We start from the raw sequence: 22,874 nt of genomic DNA on the forward strand, positions 1-22,874 counted from the left end.
GCATCTCCAGAAGACTCTGGGGAATTCAAGTGCATTGCAGAAAATGAGGCTGGCCCTGCAATCTCCACAGCAAGACTCTTAGTTTCTCCCAGGTAATTACTCTTCAGGATCTTCTTGTTCCAATTCAAACCTGGGCCAAGAGGGAGATTCTCTGCTTCTGTCCGAACTGGTGACTAAATTATATTTCTCAGAAGGAAAACTGGAGAAATCAGAGAGTTCTCCAAAGTTACCCATAAGGAAATTCTCTCCAAAACTGGCCTCCTTTCCTTGGAGCAGTGACAGCTACACAAAGGACAAAAATCCAGACAATACCCTAATAAACCTTACATCAACCATTCCTGAACCAGCCAGTCATACTGAACATGAGATCCAGATTCCAAAGGAGGATTTCTGCACCATCACTGAAAATTCTTCTGAGCTACAACCACAATGGTAAGGCCAGATAGACATAACATTCACTCATCCAACAAATGTTCTTGGTTCTGAAGACAGAGCGGTGAACATGACAAAGCTCCTGTCCTCAGGGAGCTTGCATTCTGAGATGAATCACTTCAACTGTCATTTCTCCCTTGCCCTCCATCACACATTTCACCATGGATGAAGCAGTAAGTCATGTGCTTAGACTCATATTTAAGGATTTGTTACAGAGATATATTGAAAAAAAAAAATCAACAATGCTAAAATGGCACAATATTTTGAAGAAGTGGAATATTTTTCCAAAATAGAACTCAATGTCCTGTCTCAATATAAATATATAAAACATTCTATGATACAGATTTTTTCATGGTCAGTCTTAGAATTGTCCTTGCATTCAGAGGATCAATGTATAAATAGAAAAACAATTCAGTAAGTGAATTTTCCAACCAGGCTCTGTTTAAAACAACACAATCTACCACCATCCTCACCCCCAAAACACAAACCTAAAACCAAAATATTGATTTAAAAAACAACCTAAAAATTGATACTTGTCGTTTAAAATTTTTTTGTTTTAATATTTAACATAGTTCACTAAATACTTTATGAGCCTAAAGTTACCGCTAGGTTAAATTTAGGTTAAACACCTGTAATAAAACTTAATAAATCAGCATTCTTGACTAGTTACCTAGTACAACTAAATGGAGCCTCTGTGAATTACAAAATAAAAAAATATTGGAATCTCTCTTAAGAGGAGATTTCTTGAGTAACATTTGGGTCTGTTAAGTGAAAGAAATATATCATGTTAGAGATGGAAGCAATCAGAGGTCATCTACATGAAGTTTTTCTTTCTACAAATGTAGATGATTGGCTCATACTGTTGAGGGCTGGTTCCTCATACTTCCATGTCCTTGGGATAAGTACTTCTCCAAGTGTTTCTTGCAATGAAGACAGTGAGGGCAAGTTCTGGACTTGGAGACTAACAGACCTAGAACAATGTATGTGAAATACATAGTACAAATTCAGTAAATGGTAGCTATTGCTTCAAAACATTGTTTTTTATGAGGATCAGTATAACTCCAATAATCGTCTATGACTGATTTCTCAGCTGGTCTCCTGGAAACCCTTTAGCTTCTAGAATCTCTAAATGCTGAGCAGTAGCTACCCCTATAAATAAAGATTCCTCATGGGGTCAAGAAAGAATGGGTGTGTGGGACAATATATAAGACTGCAGTTTATTCAACAAACATTTATTAAGCACATACTATGTGTCTGTCAGTTTCTCTGCTAGACTCGTCTTGGGAAGATGGCCACTACTGATACCTAAAACTTTTCTTCATGAATACCCGTGTTTAGCAGTTAGCCTTTAGGACTTAAAAAGACCTTGAATTTATTATATAGTATCTTTCATAGGAGATTGCCATCTTTTTCATTAATAAAATATTCTATGGGGAAAATTATTAGGTAAGAGTTCCATAAAAGTTTTACAGAATATCTACTATGAGCTACATTGTCCTAGGCAAAATAAATAATAAACAGCCCTTCCCTCAGAAAAAAGTTAACCTAACTGAAGAGATATATCATACTACCTAATAGTCCATTATATGATTTCCTGTTTCATTTGAGTCTCTAAGCAATCCTCTGATTTAGGTTAGTATAACAGATACTATCTTTGTTTTTCAGTTAATTATTAAAGCTCAGAGAGTTTAAGCAACTTGTCTAAGGTTTCACAGTTAAGTATGTGGTAAAGTGGGCACTAACACTCAGATCTCCAACATAAAAAGGTTAATATGTCTAGAAAGTTGTAGAACATTAACCAAATTAATGTTATCATTTTTACTGTTTTGACTCCAAACCTAGTGGAGGGTCTGTTATTATTTCTTGCTTGAGAAGAATAAGATTGAGTCAAGTGGTAGAATGGATATTTCAAATTACAAGTGCTACAGTAGGATTCTCTTTCGCTGTATGTCTATGCAGAACTTCATTAATCACAGTGAATTATGCATAACTTGAAAATAAAACATTCTTCACTCTTTTAGTCCTTTCATCTTCAATGTGACATTTTCCTTCTCCATTGACACAGCAGAAATTACCTTCATCACACACATCTGACCTGACTTATGACTCTAGAAGAAGCTCACAGCACCATTTTTACAATAGCATATGTACTTCATATTTTAAAAAAAATGAGGGCAATAAGTGAAGAAGGGACTGGTGATAGGACAAGGAGGAATTCCCTTAAAATGTATCAGGAAATGTTTCAGTGAGATAGTATGAAGTTATCTACATTTTGTAATGCATTAGAATGATTTACCAGAAGCCCATACTGATAATCTAGAGAAAGAAAGGGAAAAATTTGTTTTGGGGGGCAGGTTGGAATATGATTCATCCACCTGACATCTTAATGATTCTTTTGTTTTTAGGATGATTTTTCTCAAATAAGCAACTAACCCCCCCCCATTCAAATAGCCATATTTATGAGAAAACATAAAACACTCAAAAAAGCAAACACTAAAATGTAGAAAAACAAATTCATAATAGATTAAATATAGACTCCTAACTTGTAAGAATTGTGTCATAAAAAAGGACCTTACTTACCTTCCCTAAATCATCCCTTGATCTTCTTATTGCAGTGATAACCTTAGCCTAGATGTACCATGGAGCTAATACACTGTAACCAATGTTATACTGTACAAAGGCCTAACAAAAAGAAGAAGCAAAGCTTAAAGGATAAAGAGTAAATGGTACTAAAATTCTGCCTCGACTATGGTATTTAGAATCTGCCCTAGGCAAAATTGAAGATTTAACAGTTTATCCTGGACATCTCCCTACTCGGCTAGTAGGGTTTATCTCAAACTTTTAGGTACTAAAAAACCCTCAAATCTCCTCTTCCTTGCCCCAATCAAACCCTGTTCCCAGGAAGAACCAAATGTCAGTTACATACATACCACATTCAAAGTGCTCAGAATAGTGCCTTACTCATAGTGAATGCTATATATGTTTGTTATTTTTATTTTTATTGTCACTTGCACTTACATTTTAAGTCTTCCTAGTTTAAATTAAAAGGCTTTTTCCCTATTAATGGAATTTAAAATATCAGTACTCAGATGTGGGGAAATATTTTGGGAGATTCCTGAAATAAGACTTTTCAAGCAAACACCTACACATCAAGTCTAGTGTACTTTTTCAACTTAGTAATGGCAGCATGCCCAGGCAGCAATTATCAAACTTTCTCGGAACACCAAAGGAGGATACACCCACACAGTCAGCTGTGAAGAATTTTATATGGCTTATATGTGCCCAAACATCTATTTGTTGAACCCTAATGTACGCAGTAATTAAAATGACATTGGGAGTACCCGTGAAAGAATGGAATAAATAGATTATGCTTTAAACAAAAGAACCATACCAAAATTGAAGCCACTAAATGGGGAAAATTCCACTCAACTGGGCTGATTCTCATGCCACCTAATCTTCTCTACCACCTCTTTTGTTGATTTGAATATTTCTTCCTCTGTAATTATTTACTTCCCTGCACAAAAAAAGTGAAAGCCTAAATATTAAGATGGTCTCCTTGATGAAAAGAGAAAGGAAATTATATAACTATTAGGAGTAAGGAAGATGGAGAGTTGACAGTACAGAGCCCTAATCATATAGACTGTTTACTTGTTTGGTAGTTTCTTGTGTTTCAGAAAACTTGCTAAAGAAACTAAATCATGTTTTTCCACCCCCACTCCAACCTTCCCAGTGACACATAACCATCACACTGCTCTCCCTTTATCCAGACCATGCCCGCTTCCTTGAGAAAAACTGCTTGACCCCTGCTCTACCCCTACTCTTATTTGGCAAGAGAAAAAAAACAGCCTTCAGATGAACAACTAGCTACTACAAATCAATTTGGAGCTCATCCATCACTGGTCTTACTTCTGGGAAACTCTTACTAGATAGAACACCAGTGTTAGAATATATGAAGGGATTTAGTCCTTCTTTCTTCAACTGGGAAGAATCAAAGCCCCAACCAAGATAAAGAAATTGAGTTTTCTTTATACTTTTTCCCATTTCCCAATTCATTGCTCTTCCCGCTACATGAGCTTGCTAAAGCTGTTAAAATTCACATCTAAAATAAAGAGGCCTGCAAGAGAAGCTCATGTAATCCCACTCCTTAAATATCACTAAGACATGTGAGATATTGTTTAGATTGTAGACTCTTACTTTGACATGCCAGCATAGGTAGATGGACAGAGAAGCACATCAGATGTCACTGTTTGGCAGCTGATAAAAGTCAGTGGTGCTATAATACTAAGCACAGAGCCACTAGATTAGTCTGTAAGGGAAGGAGATGCCTCTTCCTTCCCTTCAATAGTGGGTTAAACCTAGCTGGCACCCTTCGAAACTACAGGGTAAGTCCCTTCTTTATTTCTGCTACAGTTTTGGGTTTTGTTTTTGTTTTTTGTCCAAATCAGAGGAGTATGTATAGAGGTGATCTTCAGATAAAAAGTTTGAAAGCCACAACATCATAATGGTATTACAGAAAGATTTGAAAGTGATCTATTCATTCTACTGAAGCTGGAAGGCATTATAGAAAGGGTAGAAGAAAAGACAGTTATGCATTATTATTTTTAACTCATTATTTTTCCTTGAAAGAGGTCACTTGGTCTGACTATAATTGTAGTGATATCCTACAGCTTCAGAATCTCCTCAGTTTTCTGTGCAAATTTGTGCTATACTGGAAATAGGAAAAAATATGTTAAGAGTTTTAAATAGGAGACTGATTAGTATTTATGAAATCTCTGAAATTTAATATTATTTAGAATAAAATGATACTGCCATGTAATAGAATCTATTCTAGAACTGAATAATTGAACAGTAACTACAAACAGGAAGAAAAGCCTTTCGGAGTTACCTGTGTGACCATTTGTATAAAATTTGGTGAGACATGAACAAAAGAAAACTTCTATGTAGGGCAATACCAAAATGAACAAGATAGTTGACATTCTAGAAATGTATGTAAAGAAATATAAGGGACTTTATGGAAAATATCTGCTGGCTATTTGTTAAACAGTTTATTCCTTCCTATTTGAAATAAATCTGAATCATATGCCTGCCCAAAAAGGAATTTAGGAACCAAACTGGATTAAATTCTTAACGGAATGAATAAACTGATAACTACAAAACTACTTGCCTTGAAATACAGTCTTTTGTTGAGAAGATCTAATTAAAGCCTCCTTCTGGATGTTTTTCCCCAATAATTTAAAGGCCTAATGGAGTTAATTACTAAAAATGCATTCTAGTTGAATGTGCTTGTGTTCGCAAACTTGAAATTAAGTAATATATGACTTTTTTAAGTGTTCTTTTCAACAGAATCTTTCTCTTGGCTGTTTAGTTGCATTTTTGTTCTTTCCTAAACGGCTAGTTTTAATTTAAACCACATGCACAACCTTAGGATGAAGCTGTCTGGAAACTTTACATTAAAAAGGATGTTTTATTCAAGATAGGAAATTAAATAATTATAAGACTTTGGCTAATTTTATCAGTTAAAAGTCTCACTTATCATTATTTCAATACTGGTTTATATTATATGAAACAAACTAAATGTATTCTGAATTAAATTACCTGATATTTTGAATAAAGACAGACTTAATGCTGTACAATTTAGAGGTCTAGTCTTTGTGTGTAATGTCTGTATATAGTCCTGCTTAGACTTATTACACTAATGGAAGAAATCAGAGTCAAATACAATCCTTTAAGGTGATTTTAGTGACAAATGATTCATCTAAGGAAAAATGGGGATCGACTACAGGAAATCAGGTGAACCAAAGTAGGGCTAAGTAAGAGAAGTGGCACCCATCTTTTCTTGGTAATGTATAGGATAGCTTCATAGTTGCCTTACTTCCTTCTGTACATCCTGTTTGCCATTTCAAAAGAAAAGGTAAGAGAGGAGCTAAAACAATTCCAAAATTAGTCTAAAATACATATTAACAGGTAAAAATAATAAAAAGTAAAAGTAAATAATCAAGAGACCATCAAGACCAATAACTACATAATCTAAAAATAACAGAAAAAACTTACAAATGGCTCTGGAATGTAGACTGGAACATATATACATAGAGACACAAATACACAGTTATTCCTGAATTACTCCAAATTAATCCAGTTTGGTACTATGGTCAATTTGGAATTAAGAGAAGAAAAAGAGGCAATGAATTGTAAGGTTAAAAAAAAAAATCCACTCGAACTTAACAGTGAATTATAGATGTTCACTCTAATTTGTGAAATTGTGAAAGGGCTAAAGACTAAATATTGACCTTAAAATAATGTTCTTTACAAAAGCAGCATATTGTTCCCCTTGATTTACCAAGACATCATTCATCCAGATCACCAGGACAGGAATTAATTGGTTTATCAGAAGAGCTATTTATTGGTTTTGATGAGCAATGGAAAAGATTCAAACTGAATGAAAGCTGACATGTTATATATTTAACTACTCATTTTAAATCATTGAATCTCTGTGGTTTATGAAACTGTAGCCTCTGGGCAAAAGCTAATCATGAAACTGTAAAATTATCATATTGAGCAACATCACAGAATTTCTTTTCATAAGTAACCACTTGGCAAACTCCAACTGTGTGTTTCTATGTCTTGAAGCCCCTTGGCATGCTTTAAGAATTGTCCGGAGGCAAACATTAACAAATCCTTTTTTCTTATTCTCACGGGAAAAGTCATTTGAGCAAAGGCAGAGATAAAGGAAGAAGTGTAGAAGCCAAGAAAGTTCCACCTTGAAATGACCTTAAAAGCACAGACTCTCAAAAAAAAAAACACATAAGCTCCTAAAGATGTTAAATGGTACTGTTTTTACTCAAATATTATTATTAAATCATTTTCTCCTTTTGAAGGAACGATACTTTTCAAGAGAAGGCCACTCCATCAAAGCCAGGAGCACAGTTTTCCCAGGATCTCAATGAGAAGGGGCAGACCAACGCTGCTTCTGATTCCTTGTGACCTTCTGTAATTCCAGGCTTGCAGCCCCAAATTCAGAACCCCACCCCTCCAGGAGCAAATCATCATATTAATAAGTTGCCTTCATCTTCCAAATACCAGCTAAGCATGTTTAACTACGAACGGCCAAAATACTTCATTCAATCCCAAAATCCATGTGGCTCCAGACTACAGCCTCCTGGACCAGAAACTTCCAGCTATTCTAGCCAGACCAAACAGTCTTCCATTACTATCCAGCCCCGCCAGTGCACAGAGAAAAGATTTTCTGCTTCCTCAACAGTGAGCTCTCACATCACCATGTCTTCCTCTGCCTTCCCTGCTTCTCCTCAGCAGCTTGCTAGCTCCAACCCAGGCCAAAGGGTTACAGCCACCTATAACCAGTCCCCAGCCAATTTCCTCAGCTCCATATTACCATCACAGCCTGATTACAGTAGCAGTAAAATCCCTTCCACTGTGGACTCCAAGTAAGTGAGTTTTTTAAATACACATATATGGATATATACTGCATACAGTGAGCTTGTATTTGAGGATGGGAGGTGGTAGAAATGCTGTATTTCTTTCTTCACCATCTAAAAAGGTAATGTGATCTCAAGGACTCATTTCATAATTCTCCTAGAACACTTTGAACCAGAGTACTAACAATAAGAGATCACCTGACCCATTCTCCAATGTCCAGGCTGAGCTGAACCCAAATCATCTATTACCTCGTACAATTATTTACCTATTATTTTTCATCTCCAAAAACAGATATATAACATACTCAAGAACAATGAACTATTCCCCCAGTTCTAAACTAAGTTCCTCATGCTGTAAGTTTAACTGCTCTAGTTCTGGGCTCAGCTGAGATAAGAACACCTGTCTGCTTGTTTCCAGATAAGATTTCCTCTCACATAAGCAGAGACTATTAAATTTCTTCTCAGTCTGTCTTTTTTCCCTATCCATTTTCCCCTCTTATCTTGAATATCCAATTGGCTAAAAAGAAATTCTGGGATTTGGACACTGAAATGTATAAGAAGAAGAAAAGTTTGAATAGATAAAGGTTTATAATCTTAAGGTTTCCTTTGGTAACTAAAACCACATTTTGTTCAAATTGGTTAAGCTGATCTAAATATAGGAAAGAATACCTGCAGCCTTATGCAAGCATGTATTATTTTCACAGTCCTAAAACTGTCCTAGGAGAACCTGATACAAGGGACATAGTGGTTATGCTTTTTTTAAAACATGAACTGAATACTCTGTGCTTATGCAAAGTTAGGGCTATCAGTTTTCTTATTCCTTGGCTGGCTAGAACATCAGAGAATTACATCAGAGCCATTTGAAAAAAACTGCCCAATGGAATGTGTTTCGTTTGTTGCAGGCTTACTGACAGATTTGCTGAAATTCTTGCTAATTTCTCCCAGTCTTCTTTAGAGGCTAATTTTTTCTAGATTCCTATTGCTGGTGACAACTCTGAACTATAGCAATTCAACTTGCAAAGAAATCTTTTCAATATTTTTAAAAAACCAGGAAAGCCAAAAGTTAGAATCCTATAGATACTAGGTTGAACCATTTGAAATGGCTGATAGTCAACTATTTTTGACCTACGAAAACGGCATTCTCATAGGTTTGACCTAATATTTTTAAAAGATGCCTTCAAGAATGAAGAGCCCTCTCTCTTCCTTCCCAAATTCCCATTATACCAATTATCAAACATTGCAGATTTTTCTTGGTAACATTTTACCCAGATGACATTTTTCCACTTAGCTTTCGATTGTTTCCAAATTTCCTATGTGAGTATTTGTAAATATAAAATAACCTCTTCTGACTATAATAATTTTTCTTAATAAAGTCTCTCAATCCTACTCCAAATTCCTGCCCAGAAGAGAAAGCTATCAAATAAATATTACTGAGCCTCAACATACACCTGGCTCTGTGCACAGAACTGAGAAAAAGAAAGGCAAAAATAGAGATAAGAAATAAAATATAAGAGATCCCCAAATCAGAGATCAAAGATCTAGCTTTAGCTGTTCCATTTTCAGCAACCATAGATAACTCTTTTAATCTTCCCATAGCCACTTGATACCCATTCAGTGTTCAGCTGCATAGGGTAGAAAGCTCTGGCCCTTTGAACATTTGTGCACAACTCCCTCATAACAATGATGGGCTTAAGTTTGCCATGTCTTCTAAAATGATCTCTTGGATTCTGACCTAGATAAGTCTGAAAGCTTTATTTAGCTTTTCATCAGGAGGAAACTCTTAAGCAAGCATTCTATTCAGCTGATCAAACGACAGACTAGAAATTGAGAGAAATTCTTTAATTCTTATTCCTTTCAAAAACTTTGCTGTATGATATTGAGCAACTTTATCTGTTCAGTGATTCAGGTTTCTGATCTGTAACAAAATTAAGGATTTAGATGATTAATGATGGGTGGAAAAATGACCTCCACAGCAGTGCGCAAATAAATATGAGTAGATATCAAGTCCTAACACTTAAGGCATCTAAACTGGTAATAATGGGTGTTTTCAGTGAATTAAGTGACAGAGGTTACATACATATCAGTGATTCTCAGGCTTGGTTTTGATAATCCATCAAGATTTATCAGATATATTACATTATATTATAACAGTCTAAAAACAGAATTATTTAATGCTAAATCACTTTAACAAATGTGTAACTTTTATAAAGATGGTAGGCTAGCATTAAAAGAAATAGCCTATTATAACTTCATACAGGTGGAGAAAAAGATCCAGAAGACCAAAGAAATTTTACCACTTTGACCTGGGAATTCAATCTAAAAATAAGCAAACAAACAAACAAAAACCTCACTATTTATTTAAAAAACTTGGTTTGGCTACTAACTGAACAAATCACACTTTAGTTATCGATTAATATAGAAAACCCTGAAGATCTGAAATGCAAGGAGAGAAATACGAATTGAAATCAGCTTTCAATACAGAGCATCTTGAAGACAATGAAAAACATTCATTTAACTGACAGCATCGCCTATACCCAAGCTCTGTATTAGCAGATATAAATGATACAATGGTGAGGAATAAAATATTTTTTTAGCATATGTACAATCAAGAGATTACTAACCACGTCCCCAAAGCCTACAAAAATTAAAACTCTGACTCCACTCAGAGAGGATACATTTCCACTTAGCTTACAAGTTCTTTTAATGATCCTTGAGAATACTGTAACAGGAACATGTCACAGAACAGACTAAGAATGCCTCATCTGGTTAAGTAGATAACGTTGGTTATAATGGTAAAATATGTACTGAGGGTAGTGGTCAGTTTTCCCACATTAAAGAGATACAAGCTAGCACGTGTAGGGCCCTAAATGAATTAACCGTGCAAAATCTGAACAAAGCACTGTGAAAACTGTAAGCTACCTCACAGATCTAATAATACAGGTGTCCCTAAATACCACCCCTGCCCTCTATCAGAATCAAAAGAGGAACTCTGAGAGAAGCAAGAACATCTTAGAAGAAAATTTAGGATCATAACTTGAAATAAGGATTTAAACCAAACTCTTCAACTGCTATTCAAATTTGCTTCATTTTTTTCCAAACACCCCTTTTTTTTTAGTTTACATTTCTTTTTCTAATCATTTCTTTCTTTCTTCGAAAATCACTTTAGCAGTGATAAAGAAATGCTCATTATTGCAGAAGCTATTAATTATATCATGCCATACTTGGATTTTCTAGAATATGAAATTAATAGCAATTGGAAATTAATAGAAAAGCCAGAGACTATGTAAACTGTAGACTCCATTCAAAGCAAGAGAATATTCACTAAATACCAATGGTTATACTGGTATGGTAAATGGTTAACAATTAGTTGGAGGAAGGAGCCATGATTTGTGATATTTACCAATTTCCCTGGTGTAAATACTTTTACCACCAATTTCAAACTATCAACACAAGACCACAGGGAGCTGAGAAGAGATGCGAAAAATCAGCTCTTCTGAGCCCGTATGAGTCAGCTCCAGCACACTACTGCTTAATATCTACCTATAAATCAAACTTATGAAATTCAGTTTTAAGATCAGAAGATCTCTCAGTAACTAGACTTACTCTTACTTCTTTAGGGAAGATCTTCAAGGAAGAACATCCTCCTTATGTCTAATCTAAATTGTTCCTCCTTACCACCACTACGGAAAATAGTATGGAGGTCCCTCAAAACACTAAAAATAGAATTACCATATGACCCAGCAATCCCTCTTCTAGGTATTCATGCAAAAAAACCTGAAAACATTTACCAGCAAAGATATATGCACCCCAATGTTAATAACAGCATTATTCACAGTGGCCAGGACATGGAAGTAGCCAAAGTATCCTACAACAGATGATTAGATAAAACTGTGGTACATATATACAATGGAATATTACTCAGTCATAAGAAAAGATGAAATACTGCCATTTGTGACAAGATGAATATTGACATAATTATGCTAAGCAAAATAAACAGAAAAAGTTGAAAACCATATTTCACTCATATGTGGGATATAAAATTGAAAGCAACAAACGTGACAAACAGACAGAGGTCTCTGTTTGGATGCAATGGATTGGTGGTTACCAGAGGGAAGGGGAGGTAGATAGGGATGAAAGGGGTCAAATATATGGTGACAGAAGGAAATCTAACTTTGAGTGGTAAACACACAATTCAATGTATATGTGACATATTGTTGAATTGTACACTTGCAACTTATTTGATTTTATAAACCAATGTCAGTCCAATAATTTTAATAATAAAAAATAATAAATAAAAAATAAATTGTTCCTCCTGCCACTTAATTTTCATTTACCAAGACTAAAAAAAAAGAAAAAAAGCTGGCAATCATTCTTATAAAATACTTGACTGTTATTAGGGAAATTAGTGTTTTTAATAACATTAGTAGTACTAAGTTGTAGATTCAACCTATCTAAAGGTGACTGACAAAATAAGGCCAAATCTTTTAGCTATACTTTTACTTTAAAGATCCTCTTTAAAATAAAATAAAAAATAAAATAAAATAATAAAATAAAATAAAGATCCTCTTTTTAAAAAAAAAATTTATTTTTTCTTTTTAAAGCTATCAACAACCCTCAGTTGGCCAACCTGTAAATGCCAAGCCATCCCAAAGTGCAAATGCTAAGCCCACACCAAGGACTCCTAACCATGAAATACAAGGATCAAAAGAAGCTCTGATTCAAGATTTGGAGAGAAAATTAAAATGCAAGGACAGTCTTCTTCATAATGGAAATCAAGTGAGCAAGATATCTATTTTGTACAAAAAGCCAATTAAGCTATAAAATCTAACCTCAATAAGAAAGTTGTTTCTGTCTCAGATCTATAACTGTATAATCAGCAAGAAATAGGATAATCCAAAAAAAGGGAATATCTGGGTCTGGTTAACATTTCTCTACATGAAATCACCTCTTGGTTTTCAGTAGTAGAAGAATGAAGCAAATGAAAAATCAATCTGAATGATTTAATGAACATTTTGTTTTAAGCATTACTCTCTCATGAAATACTTCTGGTGACCAAAATAACTAATAGGAAATACTGTCAACCTGACTTTATCATGTACTCCAGTGTATATTGTTGATGGCCAAACAGCTTTAATTTTTATTATGTAATTATTACTGTGCACGTTGTATTAGTCACCTATCTTTAAAACAGTACTACATGCCTAATTTAAACCAAATACATTTAACATACCAGTTGCACTGCTTTCAGTCAGAAGTCAGTAAGTCAAATATTCAGTGTTCATTTAATAAAACTTATTTCTGAATGTGAGGACATGCAGTACTATATTTGAAGACAGAGCTGATTGGAACATGTACAATAAGAAAGGAAAGAATTTCCATTTACATGGGAAAGCCTTATCTAAGAATGACTGTGCCTGCCTTTCCTAGGGGCAAAAAGAAAACAGAAGTGAGCATTACAGATGAGAGAAGTGGCACTAGAATGGAAGGAAATGCTTTGAATGAAAAAAAAAAAAAAAAACGCTTTTTTAATAGAGAGCATTTACGTACTATTCAATAGACAGAACAATAATTCTCTGGTAAAATTCTCAGTAGTTTCAAAATAAAGTGGTACAAACAACTTTTAATAAATTTCATTACTATTCTTAATGACTTACTTCTTTAAAGCGGCTAACATATGAGGAGAAGATGGCTCGCAGATTGCTAGGACCACAGAATGCAGCTGCTGTGTTTCAAGCTGAAAATGACAGTGAGGCACAAGATTCACCACAGGTAAATTAAAATAATCTTTAACTGGAGCTCTTTTTGTGTTATTTTTAAATGTTTACTTTTCTAAATGTTTATAAAAAGCATTTGAAGCAAAAGTCAATCACTTCCATGGGAGAGGCCATGATGGGCTGAAATATATGTATACATATATATAGACATATATATATACACATATATATGTAAAGTTTAAATTTCCTGGTGGTTCTAATAGCTGCATAAGATATGTCACAAAGACAAAACACCAGAAAGCTAATACTCACTTGTCATCAGGATGTTTATGGATCGGTTAGACCAAGGACTCTTTCTACAACGTCTTCACAGAGAATTTATAAGTTGTAAATCTTCAGTAGGATAGAAGTTAAAACTCTGAAGAAAATACTTGTAATCTTTTTTCATAAGCTCTCCCGGGACAGTTCCAGGTGGGGAGTTTGACTGGGGCGGTACACCTGTCAAACAGTAATGCAGGTGTCCTAAGGTGAGCTCAGGGAAGACAGAAACCTCCTGTGGAGAAGGGCAAAAGCTCGCTTGATCTCAGTACGAATACAGACTGTGAAAGTGGGGCCTCACGAAAAAACATATATATATATATATATATAAAACACTCGTGGTACTAATGAAACATCCAATTCCTTTTGTCATGTTCCCGTTCCTGTATTCGCAAATGCTTATTTAAAAAAAAACAACCCCCCACCAACAACAAAAAAGAACTATGAGTAAATGGCTCTAAGAATAACAAAAGCATCCTTTTCAAAAGGGGATTAACTTTATAAATAGCATAAAGTGAATATCCGTCCCACAGGCTTGTGCCTGACCAACTTCATTTTAACAAGTAACTTAACCCTAAATAGAAATGTACAATTCGAGCAGTAGACTGACTGTGATAGCTCTGTCTTCCTTCCGTAGTTACCTTTCATTCCTCCTCCACAAGATCTACAAGAAACTGTGAGTCAAAGGGATGAAATTGAGCATTCAAGAATTCCGAGGTTCTAAGTACAAGAATCTGAAAATAAGATTTTTGGTTCTGTTAAATGAGACTAGTGTTACTAGGAAGGATGGAGCAAGGTCTAACAGAAAAGTAACTAGAAACTGAAAATAGAATTTAAATCTCTTTTTGGCTAGTGAATAGTTCATGCATTCATTCATTCAACTAATTTATATGGAGCACCTACTATGGTGGTACAGAAGATTACAGCAAGAATAATACACAAATCTATCTCTATTAGTAGAAGTAACACAGAGCATAAATTCACAGTATATGATTCCAAGGCAAAGATGTATTGTTTTTCTCATTCATTTTTTAAAAACTTTTAAAAAAGTAACAGTACCAGAAAAAGAGATAGCAACAAAATATATTATTATGAAATCAGAAAAGATAAATCTTACATCATTTTGTACACTTCACACATTCTACCTAAATAATATAAAATGTCATTAAACTATGCGTAACTTATCACATCTATGAATACAAATATGTACATATTCAAACCACACTAGGAGAAAAAGTAAAAAGCTTAATTTGGATATTTTGAGTTTAACTGGAATATGTATAATTTTTACTAAAAAAATTAGTTGATTTGCTTGATCACTGAATTGCTGTTTTGACATTTTGCTTAGAAAATTTGAAGGCTAGCCAAAAATTGTTATGTTTTAAGAATTTTGTTTTAAAATGACAAAACACATTAAACATATTCATTCTAACATAAATTATTTGTAGTGATTTGCTGTGTTGCTATACAGATGTTTTTCAGGTATTTGGATAGAAACTACATTTTCTACTTCTTTGTATCTCCCACTATGCCAAACACAGTGAAACACACAAAATAGGCACTAAATATTTAATTGGCTTAATAATTCTATTAAAATGTTCATCAATTCCTGAGTTTACTCTCAAATATAAATAATTTTCTATAAATCTTAAAAGATGTTTGCATAAATTAAATATACCTTTATTAAGCAGGAAGTAATTAATGTTTTTCAAAGCCTTTTCATAGCTCTGCACATCTTTTATGGTGTCTGTCCAGGTTTTGTGTCATGAGCTAAAAAGAGAAGTATTTTCCAGTCTATTATGTATTTGCTACTGCTGGTGCCACTTTGAGCAGCAGGCATAATATCCCATATCTATTGCCAACACAAGTGCATTCATGTCTATTCCTGTTTTACTAAAGGACAATCTGTACTATGCGCTCCCATTTCAAATACACCAGGGGTACACATCGCCCTTTGTCGTAAAAGAGTTATCTGAAAAATGAACCACTATCAATTCAAAGTCTATCTAATTTTCATAAATCATACCTATGGCACAGTTTTATTAATTAGCCAGGGGATTTATAAACCGGAGGATTTCTTGCTGGAGTATTAGAAAGTTAGTGCACCATATTTTAAATGCATAGAAGCTAACTATATAGAACTAACTATGACTGTACAAATACAGCCAACATAAAAATGTTTCTTTCAACTACAACTACTTAGTTCTGCTTCATTTCAAGCTATTAATTGCCAGTTAACATTCTAATTTTGTTTTAAATTCAAGCAGCACAATTCAGATCATGTACGGCTGCAAGTTCCCACGTCACAAATAAGGTAAAAATATTTTTTTAATTTTAAAAATACATATATTTTGATACCTAAAATGTTTTCAGCTAGCTTAAAAATGTAATATTTATGAAGCCCTCAAGCTTCCTACATAACTTTTATAAAAAGCAATGTGAATTTTCTAATGTCAGAGATGATGATCATAATTTTTATATTAAGCATTAGAACTATCTTAAAGCAAGCTTTTAAAATGTTTAGGTCAAGTAAGCCAGGACCACATTTCCATGTTAAACAACCTTCTCATAACGGAAACCCAATTCTAATTATATGATCTTTGTGCATAAGAACTGTTCATGGGGTACCCTGCATTTTAACAGATCGGTTTCTTCATCAATTCATGGCACTGTAAAAAAGAAACATAGATGTGCAATTTGTACCAGACGTTTCTAAATTGCTACCATTTCTTACAGTTATCAAATATGCCACAGCTAAATATAGCCCTAAGGCCTCTCTCTATTGTTATTACACTATAAGTTCAAAAGTATAGATTCTGGGGTTTCAAATCAGATGGCTAAACCATATTTGCTTGAAAGAAAGAGAAATTACAATTTTTCTGCATAGTGATTACTAAAATATTTTTGTAGAAGTAGATCATCTTCAAGAGGAGATGTGAATGATCAGGATGCAATCCAGGAGAAATTTTACCCGCCTCGTTTCATTCAAGTGCCAGAGAACATGTCAATTGAAGAAGGAAGATTCTGCAGAATGGACTTTAAAGTAAGAGTTAAAAAATACTGGAGGAAAATTAACAATGGGATATTAAGTTTTGATAAAAGTCTTCTTCCTCTTCATAGCTTGCTATGCAGTTTGAGAAGCAGTATGTATAGTGGATAAGAACACAAATTCCGGAGCCAAGCTCACCTGGGTTTGAATCCTGGCTCTTCCACCTTCAGCTGTGTAACGTTAGACAAGTAATTTAACTTCTCTGTGCTTCTATCTCATCTGTAAAATGGGAATAATAAATGTACCTACCTCATAAAATTATTTGACGATTGAGTAAATGGGTATACGGTACTCATAATAGTGCCTACCACCTAATAAATACTCTGTGTAAGTGAAGCTATTTTAACAACAGGATTTTTAAAGAAGAATGCTACTTTAATTCTTCTCCTCTGAGAAATTCAAGCAACCTTGCTTTCTCTTGGCCTAGAAGAGTTCTTCAAGTTAGAATAGTTTTTTAGAAAGGTGTTCAATTTCATTATCTTCATTTTGGATAACTTTTTCTTATAAAATGTTTTTCCGGGTTTCTTATGAATGAAAGCCGCATTTCTTATAAAATGTTTTTCCGGGTTTCTTATGAATGAAAGTGCATGGATTTAATTGTTAACGTTTTTATAAGAACACTTAACAAACTGTCATTTATACACCAGAACTACAGATCAAGAACACTGTTTTGGAAAGGTTATTCATTTTATCAGCAAGCCTCATATCTATGTGCTTCTGGGACTGCATTTGCAGACACCATTAGGCAGAAAAGCCATATAACATCCATATTTCTTATAGCAACCAATATAACATAAATTAATGTTCTAAATATAGTAATTAAGAAATCTTAAAGAGCTTGAGATTATATGAAAGAGCTAGATATGGTTTGAGATAGTCTGAAAATACTGTATTAATTTCAAGAGTTTTAATTTCCACTATTGTGTTAAAAAAATACTTTTAAAAGGTAAGCAAATACCTTTTTAAGCTATTGCTTTGTACTTTCAATCAAAAACCCACTCGATACTGGAATTGTTAAAATTCATAAATAGACAAGTGGGTTCCAGTGATGCTATAATTTAAAATTCTGTCATCTTGTGTTTCCATTTCTAGGTAAGCGGACTGCCAGCTCCTGATGTGTCATGGTATCTAAATGGAAGACCAGTTCAATCAGATGACTTTCACAAAATGATAGTGTCTGAGAAGGGTTTTCATTCACTCATCTTTGAAGTGGTCAGACCTTCAGATGCAGGGGCTTATGCATGTGTTGCCAAGAACAGAGCAGGAGAGGCCACCTTTACTGTGCAGCTGGATGTCCTGGGTAAGCCTTCCAAGAGATCCTAGAGTGTCTTTAATCCTGCAGTATTAAAAAAGAAAGTATTAAAAAAGAAAATCCCAGAGGACTTCATATTTAAGGTTAATGTCTACACTACACAACCCATTAAATGCCAATTTTTACCTAAAAGCCATGGGTTTGGGGGAGGGGTAGGGGGGAGAATGATGTTCTTGAGGGAAACTAGAATGACAGATCCATCACTAAAACTTTTCTGGAAAGGAAATAAAGAAATGGTATAATTTCAGACAGACCAAATAAGGTATTATGAGCACATTTCTAGATGTAAAGTAACTAAAGGGTCTTAAAGTGAAATTTTTTAGTCTAATCATTTCTCTATTCTTCAGTCTAAAATAATCACTCTGCACCTGAAGCTAATATAAAATAATATTAAATATCAATTGTAACTGAAAATAAAGAGAAAAAAATCTATCTCAATTTTCACAGAATATTCATAATATTCATAATCATGTATAGTTTAACACTGAAGAGTAAATGTCAACTTTTAGCTTTAGACTATGTTCCCTTTACTAAGAAACTAGACTCTATGACAATAAAAACATGCCTAGTTGCTTTAGAAAACAAGTATGGTAAAACATGTCTCAAATTTGTCTTTATAAGGCAGTTCTCATAAAAACTAATGTTCTGTTTTAAAGTATTACAATTTAAGTGCTTTAAAAATATCATATTTGTAATGGTTTAAGCCATGGTATGTTGCATTAAGAGATACTTTTCTATAATTCACTGTTTATTGTATAAAAGCTTGGTCAAGCTAGAAAATATTCTTGAGTTTGTATTCTACCTAGATCAATGAAAAATCTTAAGATTATTCTATGATATAAGGGGCCTCAGTCTAAGGGAAAAACTAGTGATCTGGAAATTAAAAAAAAAAATTCAAGTGGTTAAGCTTTGGGCAAATCCTTTTTGTGCCAATAGCTTCAGAAATACTATAATGTTACAGCTGGAAGAGACCTTGACAGGCATCTGTCCAATCTCTTCATTCTCCTTCAGATAAGCTAGGGTTATAGTATTATAGTATCATTTCCTCCTTTCCATCAAGTATTTAAAGAAAGACAATAATTACTGACATTCGTATAACATTTTATAGTTTACAAAGTACTCCTTCATTCATTATCTCAATTGATCCTCATAATAATTTTGTATAGTTAGCAAAGTAGTCACTGTTACTTGGGATTGTGTTATTTTATAGTAGATAAAACTGAACCTCAGTCTACAGCCATGCCATTGTAAACAAGCCCGATCCCGTCTGATCTCGGAAGCTAAGCAGGGTCAGGCCTGGTTAGTACTTGGATGGGAGACCATCTAGGAAGACCAAGTTCTGTAGCATAAAAAATGAAAAATAAGGGACTGTAAGCTGTCGAGGTCCTTGCAATCTGTGAGGTCAACCAAGGATTGCCTTGCCAAATAAACAAACAAACAAACAAATAAATAAATAAATAAGTCTGAACCTCAGAGAAACTAAACAAATTTTTCCCTATTTGGCATGGCTAGTGGGGCAAATAGAGAATCTGAACTCAAGTTGTCTGATACTCTTTCCACCATTCATACTACCTCCCTAAAGATGACATGATAAATGAAAATGACTTATACTCCATGAGTGAAACATGATTATAAATTTGATGCATCTTTACATTACTGTTTTAGAACTTTAAATGGTATAAAACAATATCATATATTATTTTAACTAAAACATAAAGCTTTCAATCCTGTTATTTTTAAAAACTTCTATATCAACATAAAATTTCATAATACTTTATATTTTTATCTTATATCACTTAATCTTTTTTATAATATTTCAAATACTTGATCTTTTTATTAATATGTAGCTAAAGAACATAGAAGAGCACCAATGTTTATCTATAAGCCACAGAGCAAAAAAGTTTTTGAGGGAGACTCAGTGAAGCTAGAATGCCAAATCTCAGCTGTACCTCCACCAAAACTTTTCTGGAAAAGAAATAATGAAATGGTACAATTCAACACTGATCGAATAAGGTAGGATAAGTATTTCTAGACTTAACTATAGTTTACTTGGGTCAATCCAGTTTTAATTTGAAATGCATTATAAACGGCATGTATCTGTAATCTCAATTTGTCTCGTTTTTAAAAGATACAGAAATATAATAAACCTCATTAAACCAGATTCTACTAATCAGAAATTTAAGTCATAAAGCAGCCTAGGATTTACTTTTTTACTAACAAGAAACGAAGATGGCTTGAGGAAACACATGGCATAAACAATATTGAGGGGGGTGTTTAATTCAAGTAAACCAATAGCTATTTGGCAATGACTAGATATAGCCTCAACATTTCCAAATGCTTCTTTTTCTTATTAGTCTGACTCTGTAGATCAAAGTCATCATAAACTTTCACTGGAAAATTAATTCCTATACCTTCGATTTTAAATTGTTTTTCAGCTTATATCATGATAACTCTGGAAGAGTTACTTTGCTGATAAAAGATGTAAATAAGAAAGATGCTGGATGGTATACTGTGTCTGCAGTTAATGAAGCTGGAGTGATCACATGTAACACAAGATTAGATGTTACAGGTATGTCACACCAAGTGTTATAAAGGACTTAACCAGGAAGATTTAATAAGAGACACGAATCCCAGCAAAGTATAAAATCTGAGGGATTTTCCCCATAATCAGTTTTGATCTTGTTTCTTTTTCTGTCTGATAATACCTAGTGCAACACATTTGTTTAGAACAGGTTTTCTGAATAAACTTTTATTTGCTCTATTTCAGCCCGTCCAAATCAAACTCTTCCAGCTCCTAAGCAGTTACGTGTTAGGCCAACTTTCAGCAAATATTTAGCACTTAATGGAAAAGGTTTGGATGTGAAACAAGCTTTTAACCCTGAAGGAGAATTTCAGCGTCTGGCAGCTCAATCTGGACTCTATGAAAGTGAAGAACTTTAATAACTTTACCAACATTGGAAAAATCAACAATTACAGTATTAGTAATATATTCAATTAAATTTTTGAAATAAATCCATAGCTGTATTAACATATCTTTAATTAGGTAATATAACTAATATATATTTAAAATATTATTATCCTTTGACTCTTGCACATTCTATCTACTTCTCTGGTTTGTGAGGCCTACAAAAAATGTGGGTATATAGGTTTTTAACTGTGGAAGACTATCTTAAAATGTGGGGATTCAACATCTAAATCATACACATTTAACAATTACAGGTTATGAATTAGTATCAACTTTTTAAACACACCTAATGCTTGTAATAAGATTTACTAGTACTACATCCTAAATACTGTTTTACCTGTTTTCTCTTATAAGAATACTAACATGGTATAGATTATCTGAGTGTTCCATAGTTTTGTCAAAATAAAATTTCAACTATTTAAAAGATTGTCTCCTCTTCACAAAAGTCTAGATCTGTAAGATAAAATTGCTTTTCATATATTAATTTAGCAAACCTATGAATAACCAGTTCCAAAAAGCAACAATGTTACATTCTAGAACAGTGTGTCTTCTTGAAGTCAATTCCTCCTGAAAGTGAGCTAGACCTTCCCAGGTTTGCACTCCAAAGGCAACAATTTGTAACTTAAATCATGATAAATTCTCTCTCGAAATAGCGATTTTGTTTTAACCAAATAGGTCTCTAATTCAACATCTTTGAGATTATTAAACATAATGGAATAAGAATAGTCTGTAGAATCATCTGCTTCATTCTTACAATCAATGTAAATTTGAATACCTATATTTTGTGGGTTTTTCTTCCTACATTTAAAATTCAGCTAACCTATTACATTAGAAAGCATAATTTTGTAAGCACCTGAGATTTGAAGTACAGGAAAGGTCAAATCCTTTTATTAAACTATTCCTAAGCTAAGACAGTAGCCTTTTTTTTTCTCAGGCCTCTTGTCCACTGGCTGTTGGCCTTTTGCTAGGCCTCTCCAGTTTCTTTTATCACAGGTAGCCTTTGACTCTCCCTGCAGTGTGGCCTAGTTTTGCTTTTTATTTGGACATAAAACAGCATTTATCAACATAAGAGTACATCTCTTTCAGGGAAATAACAAAACTGACTTTATTTTTTACTTCCAAAACAGCTTGATGGTTTTCTTTGCCAGCTGCTCTGGGGCCTTTCGACTGATTTCCGTTTTATTTTCCTTTTACCAACATGAGAATCCCTCCTTTCTCATATCCTGGCAGGCTTTGGATACCTTAATTTACGTCCAAATTTGTTTGGTCTTTTCTACGGCTGGTTTACAAACCCTCCTTCTCATCCCTGCAAAGCTTTGGGACCAGATGTGAGTCTGGGCTCCCAAGAACTGTTTTGAACAACCCTTTTACATAATCATTGCAGAGCTGTATTTTTGTTTGTTTGTTTGTTTACCTATTTTAACGTTCCCTTTAACCTTACTGGGTGGAGAGAAAGGTGGAAGCTATTTCTAACAACAGCTCTCGGTTAATCACAACCAGCTTCCGCAAGTAGCAGCGGCAGCGTGAGGTCTTGGTTAGGCAGGCATTTAGGCTTTGACGTCCAGCGGACCTTGCCCCCAACATGCCGTGGACTTTGGTAAATTATTTACCCTCTCAGCACCCTCGGTTTCTTCAGACCTAAAATGAGGAT

The 22,874-nt window shown here is 34.1% G+C and overlaps 2 protein-coding genes and 1 pseudogene across 21 annotated transcripts in view; 2 read left to right on the plus strand and 1 right to left on the minus strand.

Annotated features, from left to right (window-relative positions):
- Positions 1-22,874, minus strand: part of KLHL3 (kelch like family member 3) — a 233,262-nt gene that overhangs the window by 210,154 nt on the left and 234 nt on the right. For 6 of the 20 annotated variants that reach the window (XM_023531942.1, XM_023531961.1, XM_023531937.1 and 3 more), the window contains exons 1-4: positions 17,905-18,041; positions 17,085-17,165; positions 15,576-15,667; positions 13,520-13,599 (exon numbers count right to left, since the gene is read on the minus strand). The gene's annotated coding sequence lies outside the window, so the exon portion shown is untranslated. Of the gene's footprint in view, positions 1-13,519; positions 13,600-13,891; positions 14,176-14,538; positions 14,632-15,575; positions 15,668-17,084; positions 17,166-17,904; positions 18,042-18,165; positions 18,283-22,874 lie in introns of those variants that run through there. The other 14 variants (XM_023531950.1, XM_023531947.1, XM_023531944.1 and 11 more) reach the window with 12 other exon arrangements.
- On the plus strand, positions 7,245-22,873 carry MYOT (myotilin). The gene is made up of 9 exons (XM_023531964.1): positions 7,245-7,874; positions 12,467-12,641; positions 13,530-13,634; positions 16,165-16,211; positions 16,808-16,940; positions 18,039-18,246; positions 20,106-20,271; positions 20,694-20,827; positions 21,026-22,873. The coding sequence occupies exons 1-9, from the start codon at positions 7,519-7,521 to the stop codon at positions 21,196-21,198; spliced, it is 1,497 nt and encodes a 498-aa protein (XP_023387732.1). The 5' UTR covers positions 7,245-7,518; the 3' UTR covers positions 21,199-22,873.
- Positions 19,488-19,606, plus strand: LOC111741166 (annotated as a pseudogene).

The sequence above is a fragment of the Pteropus vampyrus genome, unplaced genomic scaffold (genome assembly GCF_000151845.1).
Source record: "Pteropus vampyrus isolate Shadow unplaced genomic scaffold, Pvam_2.0 Scaffold74, whole genome shotgun sequence".
Classification (NCBI taxonomy): domain Eukaryota; kingdom Metazoa; phylum Chordata; class Mammalia; order Chiroptera; family Pteropodidae; genus Pteropus; species Pteropus vampyrus.

Coding starts and splice junctions, on each gene's coding strand:
- MYOT (XM_023531964.1), top strand. CDS start 7,519: ATGTTTAACTACGAACGGCCAAAATACTTCATTCAATCCCAAAATCCA. Junction 13,635..16,164: donor AGGCACAAGATTCACCACAG/GTAAATTAAAAT, acceptor AAATTCAAGCAG/CACAATTCAGATCATGTACG. Junction 16,212..16,807: donor GTTCCCACGTCACAAATAAG/GTAAAAATATTT, acceptor ATATTTTTGTAG/AAGTAGATCATCTTCAAGAG.